The sequence below is a fragment of the Necator americanus genome, chromosome II (genome assembly GCF_031761385.1).
Source record: "Necator americanus strain Aroian chromosome II, whole genome shotgun sequence".
NCBI classification, from domain to species: domain Eukaryota; kingdom Metazoa; phylum Nematoda; class Chromadorea; order Rhabditida; family Ancylostomatidae; genus Necator; species Necator americanus.
Window position 1 is genome coordinate 23,358,680 of NC_087372.1, and position 19,445 is coordinate 23,378,124.

At 42.2% G+C, this 19,445-nt stretch overlaps 2 protein-coding genes across 3 annotated transcripts; one reads left to right on the forward strand and one right to left on the reverse strand.

Moving 5' to 3' along the window:
- Positions 1–978: 978 nt before the first annotated feature.
- RB195_019168 (uncharacterized protein) lies at positions 979–12,484 on the forward strand (the record flags this gene model as incomplete). 2 transcript variants are annotated; one of them, XM_064186906.1, is made up of 13 exons in its annotated part: positions 979–1,086; positions 2,789–2,902; positions 2,962–3,037; positions 3,132–3,226; positions 3,363–3,430; positions 3,522–3,588; positions 3,645–3,774; positions 4,194–4,329; positions 8,132–8,258; positions 10,091–10,204; positions 10,262–10,377; positions 12,257–12,372; positions 12,429–12,484. In XM_064186906.1, the coding sequence occupies 13 exons, from the start codon at positions 979–981 to the stop codon at positions 12,482–12,484; spliced, it is 1,323 nt and encodes a 440-aa protein (XP_064042787.1). The 2 variants fall into 2 exon arrangements, with proteins under 2 accessions (XP_064042787.1, XP_064042788.1); XM_064186907.1 differs by lacking the exons at positions 12,257–12,372; positions 12,429–12,484 and having other exon boundaries at positions 10,262–10,399.
- Positions 12,485–13,716: 1,232 nt separating this feature from the next.
- Positions 13,717–14,290, reverse strand: RB195_019169 (uncharacterized protein; the record flags this gene model as incomplete). Its single annotated transcript, XM_013440893.2, has 3 exons — positions 13,717–13,893; positions 13,960–14,073; positions 14,132–14,290. 3 exons carry the CDS (start codon positions 14,288–14,290, stop codon positions 13,717–13,719), a joined length of 450 nt encoding a protein of 149 aa, XP_013296347.2.
- Positions 14,291–19,445: the final 5,155 nt, after the last annotated feature.

Here is a 19,445-nt window from a genome sequence, read left to right on the forward strand (position 1 = left end):
CCTGATGATATCACTCTGCAGCATCGATTGGTTCCGATAATGACCATATCGTCAGTCTATACATACGAACATAATCAGATCCAGCGAATATTCTCTGTCTAGCGGATGAGCTCATCATTCCTATTCCAAAGACTAACGGCGTGATTTTGATCTTTTGAATGCCCCTCGTACTACTCACGAACAAGAAAGCATCTTTTCGTCTAGTTTACAGAACTAGGATGGATCCTTGATGAAGTTACTATTCCAAATGCATTCACATTCCACTTATCACAAAAGTCCTGGAACTTGTCCCCAGAATTGTTGCTGATATCGTTTTCTATGAGATCTCATTGTAGCGGCATTAATGCAGAAGACCAAAAAGAAAGGAGAGAGAAACTACTAAAACAACTGGGATTTTTTTCTTCTTCAACTAAACTGGCCTAAAAGACATAATCCTCGTTCGAGTCATATAATATTCAGAAATAAAATCTACACATTCGATTTATCTGGCACGACACTTCCCTGTCAGGACACAATCTGGTCTTCCTTGGTCGCTTTGATTAGACCATAGTTTTTCGCGCAATAGCGACAAAGTTCTTCTCATTCTCTCCTGCCCAAAGAGTATGAGAAACTGAAAGAATTGGATACTGGGAGTTAGGTGTTTTTGTCACCCCTATAAAAGCTGTATCGTTAAGCCAGTTACAGTCTCCCTGTCACGTTGTTTTGAAGTCTCCGCCTTCTCTCTATCACACAGTTCAATTCTTCCTCATCATGTCACCAACACATCTTGTTGATGAAGAATTTCTGGTGGGTAGTAAATATTCTATGGATCGTCTGCTTAAGATAAGTCTGCAATAAACGTCTGCAATAAACGTACTCATCGGTAGAATTGTCGGCTACTGTGTCTTCAGCAAGAACGTCTATAGTTTCTTGTGAATCTCTGCGGTCGGAGACATCTATCTACTCCCGTAAAAATCGCCTTTCTTTTAGACGTACGCGATGGATTCCTACGTCGCCGATGTCAATTCAGAGGGTGGTAAAAAAACGATAGTCTTCACTCTAAAAGAGAAGCCCGGCGCTTTGGCAGAGACGCTTAGGATATTTCAGGTAAGCCATTTTGTGCAGTTTTCAGTTCGCATTCTCTTAGTAATTCAGGTGAATTATTTTGATGAAAAACAAGTTATTGCATACAACATGATATTAATCTCTGCCCGCACATAGGCATACCTAAATGATATGGCGCCGTTGTAATAAGGCCAATTTAGTCGTGTTCCGTACGAGTACGCATCACGTGATGACGGTTACGGCTGGGTTAGTTGCAGCGCTGAAGCCAGGAAATTTGAATACATGCTGCGCTTACTGCAATCACTTCTTGCTACAACTTTTCATTACATTGGCGTTAACGTGTACAACTGTGAATGCGTAAACTCTGAGGAAATCTCGTTTATTGGTTCATTGCTCATTCACTGCTCAGTGATCAGTACGTACAACTTCGGACTTGCACAGGAAACATCCGCTGGACGCAGCAAAGGAATTTTGGAGTTGAAATGTGGCGCATGCCCTCCAGTTTGCAGGTTTTGAAGGGTCTCGGATAAACCTCCTCAGCAGCTCTCCACACCCATAAGATTGACTGAATAACACAAACAAAGCTTCTTAAATAGGTTATTGGCGGAATAACCCTTCAAATCAACACCCTGCACTGAATGAGCAATGAGGCTTGCCACAGAGGGGCTCGCTTCGGGTTTTCCTCGTCGAATCAGCTTGGGTGTTTGGTGCTCTTGAAGCCCCTTATTACTGGATTTGTAGAACGTGTTCCGCGCTCTCGCTGGAATCCTTGCAAAATACATCTAGAATCACTTCTGCTACTGGAGAATCAACATTAAAAATCCTTTTGAACTCAGCCTTTATCGAAAGATTCTTCCGATGTGTTTTGATGGGACCTTCGCCAAGATGTCATAATAAGATCACAGTGTTCAGATAAATGTGTAGCTCTGTTACTTTTTATGAAACCGAAAGAAGACGTGTTAATCTTTTGGAAGTAGCTATCAAATTATGAATTCATGAGATTATGAATCCGCTGTAGCGTACTAAACAGGTTTTTTGTTGCTACCATGGCTATTGCTATCATATCGGGCACGAGATGTTTGTCCATCCAGCGTCTCTCGCGAACAATTTCTAGAAACAATATTTAAAAGAGGATATGAAATCCTGAGATGACGTTCGCACTCGCAACGATAGAGCGAATCTGTGCAATGCCCATCACTTTCTTGATCAGCCGTTTAAGAATTTTTGCAGGTTATTTGTTTTACACGTTATTTGTTTAAATATTACTGCCAGCAGCTTCTTTCTCTACGGACCATCACTATCGCTGTAGTTCGCACGCTACAAAATCGCATGTGCTAGTTCTTATCATTTCCACAAAACCCAAGTATACCTATAGTATAGGTTATATAAGTATATAACCTTTCTGCAAAAATCTTATTGTATCCGTCATGAATATGTGCTACAATACATGTAAGAAAGGCGTCATTGCGCTTCGAAAAAACCAGGGATACGTCAGTAAATCATTATTTCGCGCGAATTGATTGTAATCATCGTGCACAAGAAACAAATAAGCAAGGGTACGTTGAGCCCGAGTAGACGGAAGACCAACAAATCGATAAAATCGGTATCTGGTGGAATAGCAACGTCATATTGAAAAGTGAAAAGCAAGGTTTGTGACGTTCAAAAATTCTAAAACGAGAGACATTTGCTTTTTTCGGAGACGCCGCCTGAGGTTTCTGGCTAGACGACAGATCCGCATTTGCAGGCGCACGAGGTGAATCTCTCCCACATTGAGTCTCGTCCATCAAAGACGCATGCAGGTTGCTATGAGATACTTGTTGAATGTGAGGAAGACTCAAGTCAACACAAAATCGACGATGTAATGATTTTTCTTTTTATTTTTGAAAAGATGCAAACAAAATCAATATTATACTTAAGCTTATCCAACTCTTCAAAAAGAAAGGTAATGGATTGATGGTGCAGGACTGGAATGCTCGTATTAAACAGAATAAAGGTAGAAATAGGATAAAAAATACGTGAACACGGCTAGTCGATTCAAGGCAGTCATCAACTGTCAACTGGAAAAATTTCGCTTTTTTTGTCTGCAGATTCAATACCTTGGTTCCCTCGACGCATCGCTGACATCGATCAATTTGCTAATCGAATTCTTAGCTACGGAGCCGAGTTAGACGCTGACCATCCTGTGAGCGGTCATTCTATCAAATTTTCAATTTTAACACTCCGAACTATAGTTTTTGAACCCTCTCCATCTGTGGGGGAACGAAAGGACTGGATTCTTCAATTCCCAGTTGTTTTGTGCTCGATTTTCTTGTTTTTAGGGCTTCAAGGACCCTGTTTACCGCGAGCGTCGCAAATATTTCGCTGATATTGCATTCAACTTCAGATAGTACGTAGGTTCTTTATAGACATCAGATTTAACAGGGCGAAAAATTCACATTACAATTCCTTGCACTTTTACCGGCTAGGTGCCTGTTTAGTGGCGACAAAATCCCGCGAATCGAGTACACGACGGAAGAGATTGAGACGTGGCGAAATGTCTACAGTGTAAGTCGTTGATTCCTTTCCGTTATGGAGAACGCCTTGACGCCGAAATCGTACAGGAGCTTGTGGCTTTGTACCCAACACACGCCTGCAAGGAATTCAACTACATTTTCCCATTACTTCAACAGAATTGTGGGTTCAGAGCTGACAATATCCCACAACTTCAGGACATTTCGGACTTTTTAAAGGGTAAGCAATAAACATAAGACGCACAGACGGCCTTAAAGGCATCACCCAACGAATCTGAGGTGGTACGGATTTCAGGTGGAGTATTCTAATACGGGATAGTAGATTATGGAGAGGGAGTGATTCCGTCCATTTCTTCCTAATTGCCGTAAAAAAGGTACGGAAGATGCGTGCACAAGGCTGGCGCGCTCCAATCGAACTTCTTGTACAGAATAGCGCGCCGGAACGTTCCAAGTCGTATCTTCAGGGCCGTTTTTACGGCAATTAGGAAAAAATGGACGGAATCACCCTTCTCTCCATAATTTACGATCCCGTATACGAATACTCCACCTGAAATCCGTACCACCTCAGATTCGTGGGCTGATGCCCTTAATTTCATCTAATGCAGCTGAGAGTTTCAATAGTCGGTGACTGCTTTTAAGATTGTACCGGTTTCACCCTTCGTCCCGTCGCAGGCCTCCTTTCGTCGCGAGACTTTCTTGCAGGACTGGCTTTCCGAGTTTTTCACTCAACACAGTACATACGACATCAATCTGCGCCCAAATACACCCCAGAACCGTGAGTTAGCATATAACTTGACTTAATTGACTTAATCGGCGACCTGATATTATTGCCTGACGCGATTGCCAGCATCTTGCCGGTATCGAGATATTTCGCTCTTGAACATAACACAGAATCAATCCATTCGTCGCTATTTTATATCCTAATTGCGTCGCGCTTGATTTGCCAATCAACGCCCAGTGTCCTCAAGTCACACCCAATCCAGAACTTTATCCTGATTTTTCTTTTCTTTTTCACATTGATCCTCACGAACTCCTCAGAGCTCGTTGAGTGAGGCGATTTGCAGGTGCCTTTAGTGTATGTCAGAAGAAGCGAAGACAATTTTCTGTAGCTGCTTTTGACAGCGGTGCAAGATGTTGATATCTTCCAGGTGTCATCTACCGGTACACCACCTCGATTTGCGCATTGTGGCATCATTGGATCTTCGTTGTGGCATACCCTAGACTAAAAGTAGCCAAGAAGCCGTTTAAGCAGCTTTCGTTCTGTGCAGTCAAGCATCTATATCACCGTAGATGGTGCTGCCCAAGTCTCCGATCCGTACATCATGATGTGGCGAATTGCAGATAAGTAGACCCGCAGCTTGACTACGTTAAGACTGAGAGTGCACAGGCATTTCGTTCAGTTAAATGCGGAAGCGGCCTTAGCGCATCTTAACTGAATATCTTTCTCTTAGCTGCAGCTGTTCTTCAGCATACAACCCAGGTAACATAACTTATCGACTAGTTCGATCGGCACTCCAACTACTGTGATTCCCGAAGCCGATGAAGCAAACATCTGCTTGCACTTACCAGCGTAGACGTAGTCCATAGGCTGCAGTCCTCGAGATCGCTCAGGGGCGCTCTGGTAGTGTTAAACCGATGTGGTAGGACACAGATAGACTGTTCTTCACATGATGTCATCGATGGCGAAATGAACAGGAAGGGTCTTTCCACTGCCCTTTCTCGAGTCTTCCTCGAGTTACCACTTCAAACGGTGTTGTACATCCGGCTAGTATTCGCACCCTAGCAGTTCTTCATTGGTTCATGTCTTTAAGTAGACGAACAAGCTTCCCCGGTACTCCAACGGGAGCGATGAACACTTCGAAGCGTCGGAAGCGGTTTCAAAGTACGGAAAGTCTGCTTCGAATACCACCGCCATATTTCGATCGCTCGCCAGACAGTGAACACCTGTTCAATCGTAGATAGGCCAGGAGCCAATTTGCTCGTCTCGCGTTGTTTTTTCGCGATGATTAGCAATTCGTTCCAGAACAATCCGCTCCAAAACTTTGCCCATAACACGCAGCAAAGAGATTCCTGGATAGCTCTTAGGGTCCGTGACAGATAACTTCTCGTGGAGAGGTAGGTCATGTATCCTTTCGTTGATTCATATTGAATTGTGATTTTTGTCATCTCATGAATCTCATACAAAGGAAGATAATTCAACATTTCTGCGCTGATTCTGCCTTCACCAAATTTTCCACTTCTCATCTCTTGGATACAGACTTGAACCTCCAACTCGATCAGTAGTTCCTAATTAACTGCATATGTCGGTTTATGAGCATGCTCGAGTTCAGGTGACGTTGACGTTTGCCGCTTCAGAAAGGTCTTGAAATGACCTCTTCGAATTGGAAAAGTTGCTTCATCGGCAGCCACGCCATTAGCAGTGTTGAGGATTGAAGAACATCTTACTATACTGTTTCAGTTAAAGGCATCACCCCACGAATCTGAGGTGGTACGGATTTCAGGTGGAGTATTCGTATACGGGATCGTAGATTATGGAGAGAAGAATGATTCCGTCCATTTTTTCCTAATTGGCGTGAAAAACGTCCAGGAAGACACGGCTTCGGGCGTTCGGGCGAGCTATTTTCTACAAGGAGTTCGATTGGAGCGCGCCAGCCCTGTGCACGCGCCGCACCTTTCGGGCCGTTTTTTAACGGCATTAGGAAGATATGGACGGAATCACCCCCCTCTCCATAATCTACTATCACGTATACGAATACTCCACCCAAAATCTGTACTACCTCAGATTCGTGGGGTGATGCCTTTAAGCACAGGCTTCCCGCTGGTTCTTGTCCTCCCACTCCTTTTCACAGTCGTTCCCTCTTCACCTTCCTTTCGTTTTTTCCCGCTTTTTTGCAATTGGCGACGCCACTTCCTTCGCAGTCACTTCTCCTGGTTGAATTCATCAGTGCTGTGCGCGACAGATACAGAATTGTACGTGGATTTAGTTTCCGCAGATGCAAAGGCAAACTTCTTCCGCGGCAATAGAACTAGGAGCGTCTTTCTTGCAGCGTCCTGGATGCACTTTATGAAGGAATCGGCATCGCAGAGCTTCTTCCTGGTCCGTACTCCAACATGGATAGACACACCTTTGCAGAATTTCGTTCTGCATTCTCCATCTTTCACATCTGCCATGTCGATTTTCGGTTGAGGAGCGACTCATCGGTTTCTCTTGTGGAACCGCTGAGAGGTTCGGGACGCTGGTCAGAGTGGAATGCAACCTGAATAGCTCTGTATTTTCGCACATCCGACTGAGTAATGTTCCTCTTCGGAACGTAGTCGAGGTAAAGTTTGAGAGTCCTCATCTTCCGCCCGCGCTGTTCTTCAGGCGTTGAAAGAGTTTACTGCTTCTACGTGAGTTGATCTCGCTGATGATTCTTCTTAAAAGTTGAAGCGATGGTTAGGCCCGCCTGTTCACATATGTCGACCAAACCTCCTGGTTGTCTAACGTGTGCTACAACACCATAGTCAGGTTCAACTCCTATCTTCGCATTTGGGTCATTTTCGACAATGTGCATCTTCTGGCCGGGTATTTCAGACATCAACATATTGAGTTCTTCAGAAGGCGTCCTTAATGTTATCTTCACCGGTTTCCATAGTTGCGTGGACTCTTACGATCCAGAGATCATCTTATGCGATCCCGCAGTCATACAAAGGTGCACCTAGACGACGTTGAGACTAATTCCACTAAGTTGTTGTAATAGTTCTTTACAGCCATCTCGCAGCCATCTACTTTGTCGTCATCAGCATCATCGTAGTATATGGTGTAATTTTCGATGCTGACGGGCGGATTTCTGATGCGTGCTTCGTGCAGCGTTGCAAACGGCACAGAGATGTCGTAGAAGTCTATATGGGGCGGCTCGTTGGAGTTCACTAGACGGTGTTCGGCAGTTCAGCGTGACTTCAAACGAGTAGTTGTTGCCAAAGATTACGTGCTCCCTTCAGGCAGTTGACCTTTGGGTTTATGGGCTTTGGCAATGCAGAGGACGACAGGACCTTTTGCAATGCATGGGAATCTTGCGCCATATCACTGTGCACGTTATAATGCTCGTACGCTCCCAATGCGTATAATCAAGTACCTGATTGTGTTTGGTGAAAGCAGGCCCACCAGGTGCAGCGACCAATCAAGCATTCAGACTCGTAACCCTCAGTTAGCTTATATTCGCTTTAAAGTGAAAAACCAAATTTCTGTGCAGTGGACATTTGTAGAACTGCTTCCGAAATATATGTACTCTTTAGGGAACTTTCATAATTCAACTTCAGCGACGCGGCCGGAGAGATTACACGCTACGAGCTAGCTTGTTCCTCTTTTGAATATAGGTTGTGGACGCTCTGCCACCTTCCTATTCTTCATTACGCAGCGCAGAAAAAAAATATAAAATTGTCCTTACCACTTTTTACGACTTTAGCCATGCGACTGCCGCGACCTATTGTCAGTCATCTTAAAGCGTTATCGAGTGAAAAAACAGTTGTAAAAAAGATCAAGCAGGGTTCAACAGAAAAGATCAGATTTTTTACGCTCTTTTTTTTTGCAATTTCAGAGATATCTGTCATGAGCTTCTTGGACATGTTCCTCTATTCGCGGATGCCGATTTCGCCCAATTCTCACAAGAGATTGGTTTGGCTAGTCTTGGGGCTACTGATGACGTTATAAAACAACTTGCTACGGTAAGAACTCTTATGGATACGAGCACCACAAAGAATCTAATGATCATCTCATGGAGGAGCAAAACTATCCTAACAGTTGGTATTGCTGTAGCATCAATAAACCGTATTATATTACATTCTAAAGTCATACCACTATGAGACTTGTCGTTTGCCCCGTCAAGGTTTAGCCGCGCCTCCTTGCCTTTGAAATCAAAGCGCACGCGAAGGAACAGCTTGGGCGGTCGAGCGTAGACAACGTGTAGCTAGTTGGAAGAATATTCAGTTTTGATTGCATAGAACCGCTCCGGAATTTTTGGGAGCTGGCTAGAATGGCAGACCATGTTCATATAGTGGGATAAAAACGACCAGAAGTTCGGAATAGATGCTTCAGAAGCAGCGCTCGAATCTGCGCGGTTCAGCTAACGGTTGTGAATGACGAAGATTGCAGTGATGAGTGGAGCTAGCAAGTGTCCCTCCCCTTTCATTACCGCTAAGTTTACCTCTGAAGACAATATCCGCAAAAATTTCCAATTTTGTTGGCTTCTTGAATTCCCTTGCTACGCTTCTTCAGCAAGTAGGCAAGACTTGGATGCAATTTCACACTGTGAGACCTGGAAGTAGGTGAATCAGAAGCAGAGGACTGAAAAATTTAACTGAGGAAATTTAACTGTGTGAGTGGCGAAAGAAAAGTGCAGAGTGAATTTTATCATTCACATGAATGCAAAGAGTCGCTCATAGGCATCACCCCACGAATCTGAGGTGGGACGGATTTCAGGTGGAGTATTCGTATACGGCATAGTAGATTATGGAGAGGGGGGTGATTCCGTCCATTTCTTCCTAATTGCCGTAAAAAATGGCACGGAAGATGCGGTGCGGTGTGTACAAGGCGAGTACGAAGATCCAGTCGAACTCGTTGTAGAAAATAGCGTCCCGGAACACTCGAATCCGCATTTTCCGGGCCGTTCCTCATGGCAATTAGGAAGAAATGGACGGAGTCGCCCTTCTCTCCATAATCTACGATCCCGTATACGAATACTCCACCTGAAATCTGTATCACCTCAGATTCGCGGCGTGATGCATTTAACGCTAGCTACAGTAACTAAGCAGATACAACTACAGTAATTTTTGTAATTAACCACTGATACCACTGCTGATTTCATTAAGAACCTACTTTACCCATTTTCGCTTCTTTAATCTTATTCGTGTGAAGAGTCACATTCATTTTCTTCGTCGCACTTCTCCGGATTTATCTCGTCCCTCAGCATAGCCAGTGAACAGTATTGTAAACTAACGTGAATGCTGACGCTTCTAATCCATCCGAATTCTGAATTTGTAGGATACGCTCTCCGTTTTCGGCACCTATACTATATATCATGAACCAAGCGGAGAAACTTTCTATGAATGCTAGCTCTAGTTGTCCGATTTACAATGCCGTTGCCGCCGCCGTATCTTATTGTAATAGTCCAGCATAGAACACATCGAAATTTAAAGACAGTGCATCGTTGTGGAAACCTGACGAAGGACAGAGTTTGGAGCGCCTACACCCAAACTTTGTGTTTTCCATTAAGTGCCCACATTACGTTCTATTTCGTGATACGTTGCGTTTAAGTCATGAGAGCCTCTTGAAATCACGAGCACAATGACGGAACTTTTGCAGCTTTTCCCTCTCCGCCGCTTTTGATAAGCATGGTCCATAAACAGAAGCAGAGCAGAGTAAGGTTCCTAGAAGTAACCATTTTGTTGAGATGTGATGAAAAGAAGAACGAAAAACAAGCAAGCCATCATGAAAGTTTGCATTCAATTATGTTTATGTAGACATCTTTGCCAACTCCATGTTCCAACCAGAATTTTAGCTCTATTGGTTCACCATCGAGTTTGGAATTTGCCTACAAGATGGAAAGCGGAAAGCGTACGGTGCGGGGCTCCTATCTTCGTTTGGAGAACTCCAATACGCCCTCAGTGAAAAGGTTCGTGTTGGTTCGTGTCGCACATACGCAAACCATTGCAGCATATATTCGATTTAGCCGGAAGTGGCACCATTCGAACCGAGCGTTACGTCTAATACGGATTATCCAATCACCGAGTACCAGCCCAAGTATTTCCTTGCAGAATCATTCGCTAGTGCTAAGACAAAACTGCAGTACGTTGCAAAACTGTCTTAGAACTCTGTTTTTTTTTCGTGCGAGATTGTCTTCCCTTGTGATTTTTTTCTCGTTACCGACCAGAGTGCAAGTGTTTCATAGTTCAGTGTCGTTTCTTCCCTACTTCTAGTGAAATAGTAGTGTTTTCTTAGGTTCTTTAAGCATGTACAACTTATACCAAGTGTTTTTACAGTAATATCATCGAAGTAACCAGTAACGAGGTGCTCATGAACTAACCCCTTCTTCAAATAAGTTCGGTCCATTTCAATAATATGAATGGATTAGTTAGATAACGTTTTCTGATGATTGTGGGATAATGCTGCCAGTGGAGTAAGAAGCCTTGCACTACCATTCGTCCTGTGAGTGCATCTTTTATGGGCTGTCTACGTAAATTCGTAATTCTTCTTTTGGTCTGTGAAGACTTTGGTAGCGTTTATCTTGGATGCTTTGCGTACGGAATCACCGACAGACCCAGCAGTCAGCGGCGACCGTTCAACATGAGCAGAAGGCAGCGATACCTCTCCTTTCATTTAAATTTCCTGTGGAGGTAATTGTACGCACTTACGAAAACACAAGAGGCCGCATCTAATGATTCTAGATTCCAATAACAAGTAGTATGTTATCCATGCCTGAATAGTATCTAGAAATCGAACTGATCGCAAGAGAAACTACAGATTCCGAAGGGAATTTTGAAGAAGAATATCGATCAGAATCCTTAGTGTAGCTTGAATGCCTTGACTAAAGGAATGAATCCGATGTGGTCTACATCTAGCAATAAGCAGGCACCGAGCAAAATGCTTGGTCTCTTTCGTTTCGTGTGTCTCTTTCTTTCGCGGTACCTTTCCAGATTTCCTTTTTTCGCGTTTCATGACCAGTTATTGTACAGTGGGCAACTATAGGAATTTCATGGATTTCAATTTCATGAATTTCATGGCGCAGACATAGTTTTAAGTGGTGGAAAATGACTTGCCGATCTACCTTCTGTTCAAAAGTGGTTCTGGAATACCACTGAGCAAGATCTTTTACCCGAACAAATAAAATATATATGTAGAATATCTAGCTCTGCGCAAACGCTTCGAGATGCACCAACGTATTAACCTTCGAAATCGTAGAGACTGTGAACCTATATGCCCTCCAAACAATGACGTTCAGAAGGCTTACCGATATCTCAAGGGATTATTATTATCCTGTCAAGGAAGTCTGCTACCAACCTGTAAACCCTGCGGAGGTGGAGGGCTTATTCGGGATTTGTATCTTCCACCTAACTTTCTCACTGCCTTCTACTTGGATAGAAAAGCAAGATCCCTACTGTGTCAGTTCTAGGAGATCTTGACATGCAACTCTCGGTTTAGTTGCTAGTAGACAGTAGTTCAGGAAGAAACTTGACAAAATTTAGTAAGACGCTGTGAACGCACGATTTAGAACATGGCCCGTAGCTAGTTGCGGAGACCTCAAAGAGAGGAAAAGAAGGAGGAAGAGTTTTTACTTCAGTTTTGGGGAGGGAGTTCATTCAGACAACAAAGGGGCAGTCAGTCATCTAAAACTCGAAGCTGGGAATAACCGTTATTAGTGTGGCAGCCACATCTTTGTCTCGAGGCAATCATAATCTTACGACCTGTTTCCATATTAAAGAAGCTGATTACAAAATTCATAGGATTTCGTTGAATCTCCGAAAATCAATTTTTCTGCAAAAAGAATCTCAGAAGCTAGAAATCAAAATAATTCAAGTAAAGCTACTGATCTTTTTTGCAGGAATTTTCCCTCGTTGTCGTGCAAGTTGAACGACAGCGCGTAGGGCTCGAATATGTGAAAATTCGTGTTTGGTCACATTTGGTTGGTTTTTCTTCGTTATTAGGCGCAATTATTTGCTTTTTCTAGAACGTGGGCAGCTACTATTCCTAGATCGTTTCAAGTTCGTTACAATGCATACACGCAGAGAATCGAAGTGCTCGATCGAGTCTCAGAGTTGCAGAGGATGGTCCGTGAAATAAAAAGTGAGTAACGAGGGGTGAGCTTTGTTTGTTTTAACGCAGAGTCAGTATGTGTTCAGATGAAATTACCACGTTGGAGGACGCGCTTGGGAAAGTGAACATGGATTCCAACTGAGAATCGAAATCGTTCCCAAATCCATTCACATCAAAATGATCACGTGGTTGTTTGTTATTTTGCCAAATAAAATTCGAACAAATGTAGAGCAAATGGATTAGAACTTTGTCCGAAGTTACTAACTGGAATGCCTTGAAGGTTATGATGAATCGCGCAACATTTGAGGAGACCTTGATTACATATCCACAGTGGTTTTCTTAAAAAAAAAGCTTCTTCTGTCTTCATCGACGAATCCTGATTTTGAGATTTCGGGATTTGAATGTAAGAGATTCAAAACCGGGGAATTATTCGAGTTTCGGAAGTGGCAGGAAGAGGAAAGAGAAAAACTATCCCTGAACGGTGTCTAAATAAATGTCAGGACGATTGTGATAGTGCATCCCCGTTGGCTGAACAGCTGAAATAACCTGGGAGGTGTACTTTCACAGTAAACACATACTCAAAAAAACCGTAATTTGAACGCTTAAGAAAGAGAAGAAGAAAATGTTGTAAGCTGCAGAAAAAGAAATTTGTACTGATTAGTATCAGTTTTACGGGGCTATAAAGAGTGGATCTGTAAGGTGGATAGGAATTCCTTCACCTCACTAACTAGTGAAGGAAATGCGACGTATTCTCAATCTATTATCAATTCATTTTTCGTAGTTTCGAAATAGCTTCAACTCAACTACAGCTTCTTCGTTTTTCGACCCTCGCTCCGCGAATCGATTCAAGACATTCAAAATGGTGTAGACTCCTTTTGCACCGCTATCATAAAATGGTCAATCTACAGTGTCAGAGATGTGTTTATTCTAGGAAACGCCACCAATGGATGATGTAGCAGCAGTTTTCTCTAAAGTTCCCATTACCGTAATCAGCACAAACTCCTAGTCATTGAATTGAAGTCATTGAAGGCAACAGTCTGTGGAGTTCAGTTCGCATCCTATAAAGTCTAAGCTCGACGTAACTGGAACGAATGCCACCTTGAGAACCCCCTATCAACAATTACCTGTTCGTCTTCCAACGCTTACTTCTTCTGCGAAGGATACTTGCAGCCGCCATGGATCATTCAAACATCTATCAGTTCTTGAGTATCTACGAAGTGTAAGTTGCACCATTGAGCACATGTGTGGCTCTCTTCGTGTTTGAAATTAATTGCTGTGTGCACAGTGATCACTCACCTGTCATTCGTGTCTTGAACAAAAAGATTACGAAGCGCATCGAACCACTCGTTTCTTTTTACATTTACAGAGCATTTATCACAGGGGCATATTAGAGTCCAGCACTACTTGAGCTTCGCTACAGAAATATCGGCCAAATTGAGACCATGTGGTGATTCGTTCAGAGATCCAATCAATATCGCGACACCTGAGCGGATCTGGATCCAGTCGGACCAGCAGCGAAGAGATGCACTCCTTAGAAAAATCCAGCGTGTGCTAAATCAAATACAAACATAGACTACTTCTCTTCATCTCTTGATTTATCTGAAAATATTTCTAAACCTGCAGCATGGTGTAGGCATTTCTCGGACTATCTGCGTGATAGTAAAAGGATCCATTTCCCTTTTCTAATTTCCCAGTTACTTCCACACAGCTCCAGTAGCCATCGGAGATCATCTGCAACGTAGAAGTGTTGCCATGCTCAACTCTCATCAGTGCTGCTCTAACACCAAACCTCAGTGACAGCCGCATTTTCTAGAGTAATGCCGAAAATTCTTCCGTCCCGGACTTTGAAGAAGTGAACATCGGTGTCAACAAGCAGAGCGCATACTCCCTCCCATACTTTCAAAATCCCTTTGTTCAAGATGAACCATCCACAGGTCTCCTCTTCCATGAACTGTGAAAGAAAGGACAAACGTAAATTCGTTCTGCTTAAATGAGTCAATAGGAACAAAAAATATCGATACGACGTTATAGAACGACTAGATCACCTTCATTTTCAATAATTCAGTGGACAGATAAAGCAAAGTGAAGACGCGTAGGCACACTCAAATGCGAAAAGGTGAATTCAAAAAACTTTTTATTTTGGTTCCAAGCACAGCGATAATGTACGGCAAGACATGACTAAGGTAAAGTTTTGCATTCCAATGAATATTACATTGAAATACCAAATTGCATTGATTTGTAGAGGTGCCAAACATGATGCCAATGAAACTAAACCTAAGCGTAGTAACTGAACAAAATTTTTTTCTGTTTCCAGTCAAACTCTGTCGAGTACTTGCCGTCTATTCCACGGCAATAAGATTCCACAGAAAGATAAACAGAGGAATATCTTTCTGTTGAATCTTATTTCTGGTTGCAAACACACTTCCAAACATTTGTCTGAAACCTTGGAGATTTTCTTTCAACAGGGCACCTGTTGCACTTTGAACTTGTGACTTGAGATAGAAGAGCTATCTCGTTACCTCAGATAAAAATTTCCACTACAACGTTATTAACTCTTCAACAGTAATTTGAAATATTTCAGCACTTTACCCTCGGAAAATATTTAATGGTAGGTGTAAAATCACCTCTGCAGAGATCGAAACAAATCAAATAAAGGTTGGAATGAGACAACTTCTTTTAATAAACCTTGTTTATTTGAAAAAGTTGTCCTATTTTTGTGAGTCTCTCTGATGTCGTCAATCTGTGCTCAAGGAAGGATTTCAAAGTGGAATCGGTAACTCGAGATACTTTTTCTTAGATTATTCTGTCCTTCTCACTGAAAAGCACCTTACTATGTACGGGATGCAGAACAGAAATCATGAGCAGTAGTGAGAAATGGGGAGCGGAAGCTTGGACACACATCAATGAATAAAAGCTCCAAGAACACTTGCAGTTCAAAGTGTTTCAACGAAGCAGAAGAGTGAAAAAAAATGAAGCAACACATGCCACGCCCTTTGCTGTGACTTCAAGCACAGTGGCTGAAAAACTCCGGCAGAGAACAAAGCGACAGCTGGAAGTAAATGTTGGTGAGAGCAGGCGTGATTAAATGAACAAAAAGCGGAAAAAACGTGTCGCATCATCCACATGTTGATCAAAGTCCGGATCAGAGTGTTGATCAGCTCGTAGACCACCCATGGAGACCGGACACCAACGGCACTAACGAGAACCTCTGCGTATGAACAAAGAATGATTAGTATTGCTTCGGAAACGTCCGCAGTAAAACACAGAAAAGCGGAAAAAGAATAGTCAGCTGTACGTGTCTGTTGTGGTTGTCACCCGTCGATCGTTCAGTTCAACTGACCTTACTAAATTGAACCCACAAATGATTCATTTGCTCACGACAAGTTCACTTCATCTACGGAAGTTAACTCGTTCTACAGGAACGAGCAAAAGTTTAGCAAACTTTTTCTTCGGCATTTTGCTACGACATTTTATTCTCTTCAGGTCAAATTGACTATATAAAATCGAAAGTGATGTAATGTGATTCCGTTTGAAGAAGGTGAAGCTTGTAGTGAGAAAATTTCAATTTCCGGATTTATTGAAAATAACACGGACAAAGGTTCACCAAGTTTCAGTTTTTGTATAATTTGCATTACTATTGCCTTTTATCGTGTTCTACATTTTCTCAACAAACTTCGTGAAAGACACATGAAAAAAGCAAGAAGCTGCTCTAAATGTGCAAAAGGTAATCATCAAAGTTGTTTCTTCAGGTGCAAAGAGGACAAAAGATCCTGCCAGTTGCTGTGTTCACCCAAGTACTGTCAATAGAATTCGTTTCGAGAGGTAAAAAGATAGTGAAGGTTCGCAGATGTCGACCAAAGAGGGCTACCACTAGAAAGAGGGCTACTGAAAAAATTGACATCAGGAGTAGAAGTGGTCCCCTCTAAACAACCGATATTCAAAATACCTTGTCAAAATTTCAAATATTTCTGTTTCTTTCAGGAGTGTTCAATATTCTTCATGTGTTGGCGAATGGTTTGATGGGAGGCGTTTTAGGAAACCGTTGGTTTCCGTGGAGAATAGGATAGCCCAGGTAGCATTCGCAAAATCCGCTCATTTGTAAAATTGAACAGAATCCCTTCACTTCCAGTCTTCATCAATTCAGCAGGAATTTAATATTCAGGATGAAATCTAGTGTTCAGAGGGTGTCGCCGATGAGTTCATCCATCACTTCCTATCAACAGAAACTTAGACTGAATAACATATATGTTTGATCCTATTCCGTTCAATGCGAGCTTTCATAAATGCTACTCAGATCATACATCCCATTCTTTAAGGAGAACAACGGTTTCTTGAAGAATGGGATGGATAACAGGGAATTGCACCAAACAGTCAACGAGCACGAACAACGCTGCACCGTCTAGGCAGAGACACGAAAACCTTTGATAATTTGGTCGGATCTCTTTGAATATCGACTATTTGAGTGTAGATTGCTAAAAAGTTCTCTAAGGATCTCGTTATCAATTCCTTCAGAGGCTTTCCTTGGTCCGTATCCTTTGTGATAGCTTTCTACTTTTCGAAACGTTAGCAATTTCTAGTAATAATGCCAAATAGAATTGCACTTCTTATGTCTACAACTATTTATAACTGAAAGAAAATGAAAAAAAAACAGAACAGGAAAAAAATGGTGTCAAAGCTCTGTAGGTCAATGCACATTGGTTCCCCTTTTTTTAAATCAAAGTTTCCCTCTTTAGCAGGCATATAAACATTTTTTTTTCAAAGAGAAGAGCGTTGATGAACTTGTTGAAGAAAGAAAGAAATCAATTCAGTTCACAGTTATTCATTCACTGCAACAGCATTTCAATGTATTTTTATTCGTGCATGCTAGATTACCGGTTTTCTTACTTAGTTAAAAATAATGTGAAAGGTGGAAAGGACTTTTTTATTGTTAGTTTAGCTATTTTTGTTGTTTGTCCTACAGACAGAATTAACGACGACTGTTTTTGTGAATGTTCCTTCCCTTACTCAGAGTTAAAAGCTCTATTTTGAGAACCTCTGTTTTTTAAGGAAATTCTGCTACATATTTTACTAAACACAAGCGAATCACAAAGTAACAAATTTAAACTGCATAGCTTGGATTACATTCTCTGATCTTTGGTTTTAGGGTTTCTTCAAAGGACTCAACTGAGAACAACTACTAAATATAATGCGACATCTGTGATTAACTATAAACTTCATTTTAACATCCATCTTACATTGCTTTGATTGCCATGTGATTGCTTACAGCTCTCGTTGAGGTCACTTTATGTCAATATTGGACAAACATTCGCACGGATTAACGAACTCAAGGAATACTGTGTACTCAAGGATTCACGTGTTTCGAGAACTATTCTTTGGATGATTTCAAAAAGCTGGATAGTCGATAGTTCTTCTCTAAAACTTGTGAGAACACTACCTACGTGAACGGTACATCTTTGCGTCATTTTGCCGGTGGAAAAATACCAACTGTGAAGTAATTTCGGTAAGAAAGTGAGTATTGAACAGCTTCTTGAAAACCATTTCTTCCGGGCTTTTATGGATTTTACAGATTTTGCTGAAACTGGCGACTCGCCCCCGCTCGATTGGCGCAGCAGTCGAAGATGATTAGTCGTAATAGCTGGGAAATGCTTCTGTGTAGTTATTTCGATACCATCAGCCGCGAGGAGGAAGAGTGCCAGCGCTCGACTCCGCCAAGGATTGAACGCCACAGGTCGACAGAATACCTTCAACAGGAATTGTATTTTGATCCCACTTCTTAATGGCAACACACTACAAGTAGCTATTATATAATGCGACCATATTGTTATCTAGTTATGTGATAAATGAAGGGACATCGTTTAAAGGATTCTTTTGCATCCACTTCGGATAGCCCAACGATTACCACAAGCCCGGTTGTGGCTTCTGGGGATCCTTGCTTTCAATCCTTACGATCTGAACTATAGAAAGTGGTAAATTTCTAATAATTTCTAAAATTACTCCTAGTTTTTCCGTTCCTTCAAGACGTCTTTTCTCTTCGCAAATACAGCTCCGAATATTTCACTCTTTGAGATATGTGGCTACTTTCGAACGTATTTTTATGACATGTGAAACAGCGGCATGTGAAAGAATTTGCCCTGTACATCTCCCTCCTACAAACATTCCGTTTTTCTACTGTCAGAAGAGGGAACCAAATAAACAAAGGAAATAAATTTCTTTTGCAACTTTGAAACCCCCAGCACACTGGCACTGTGGACCTATGCGGGCACGTGCTCAGAGTCGTGTTTTCCCTACACGATTCCCTCTTCGAGAGTCACGAGACAACCCCGCTCTGCATGATGTGAAAATATACTTTGAGATCGATTATATGTTTTATCCTAAATATACAAACGATATTGTAGCAATGACGCAGTAGATATGTGGACATAAGTGGACAACGTTATACGCACAGCGGAACAAGTCAAGTGGTTAAAGACATCACTCCACGAATCTGAGGTGGTACAGATTTCAGGTGGAGTATTCTTATAAGGGATAGTAGATTATGGAGAGGAAGATGATTTCGTCCATTTCTTCCTAATTGCCGCAAAAAACGGCCCGGAAGATACGGCTTCAGGCGTTCTGGCGCACTATTTTCTACAGGGAGTTCGACTGGAGCGCGCCAGCCTTGTGCGCATCTTCCGGGCCGTTTTTTACGTCAATTAGGAAGAAGTGGATGGAATCACCCCCCTCTCCATAGTCTCCCACGCTGCTACAATCGTAGGGATGTGAAGTATTAAGTGTTTGGGTGAGCCACCGTGACTGGCACTCCTCTCTCACTCTAAAGACTTCTACCAGACCTTTCACGTTGTGTGAAACCGTGGTATGTGCAGACTATGTCTCTGAAGCCTGCCTAAAAGTGAAACGAACTCAGCATCAACGCCATCGCAGAGGAACAGTTATTGTTTTTTCCAATTACTTTAATTTTTTCAAGCGAAAGAGACAATGGATGCCCAAAAGCAGATATCCTAAGTTCCGCTTTGTGCTTTCCGTTAGTGAAAGATGAACCATTTAAAATAAAGTTGGTTAATGCATCAAAGATCTTCCATTCGGTGATGGTTGACACCGACAAA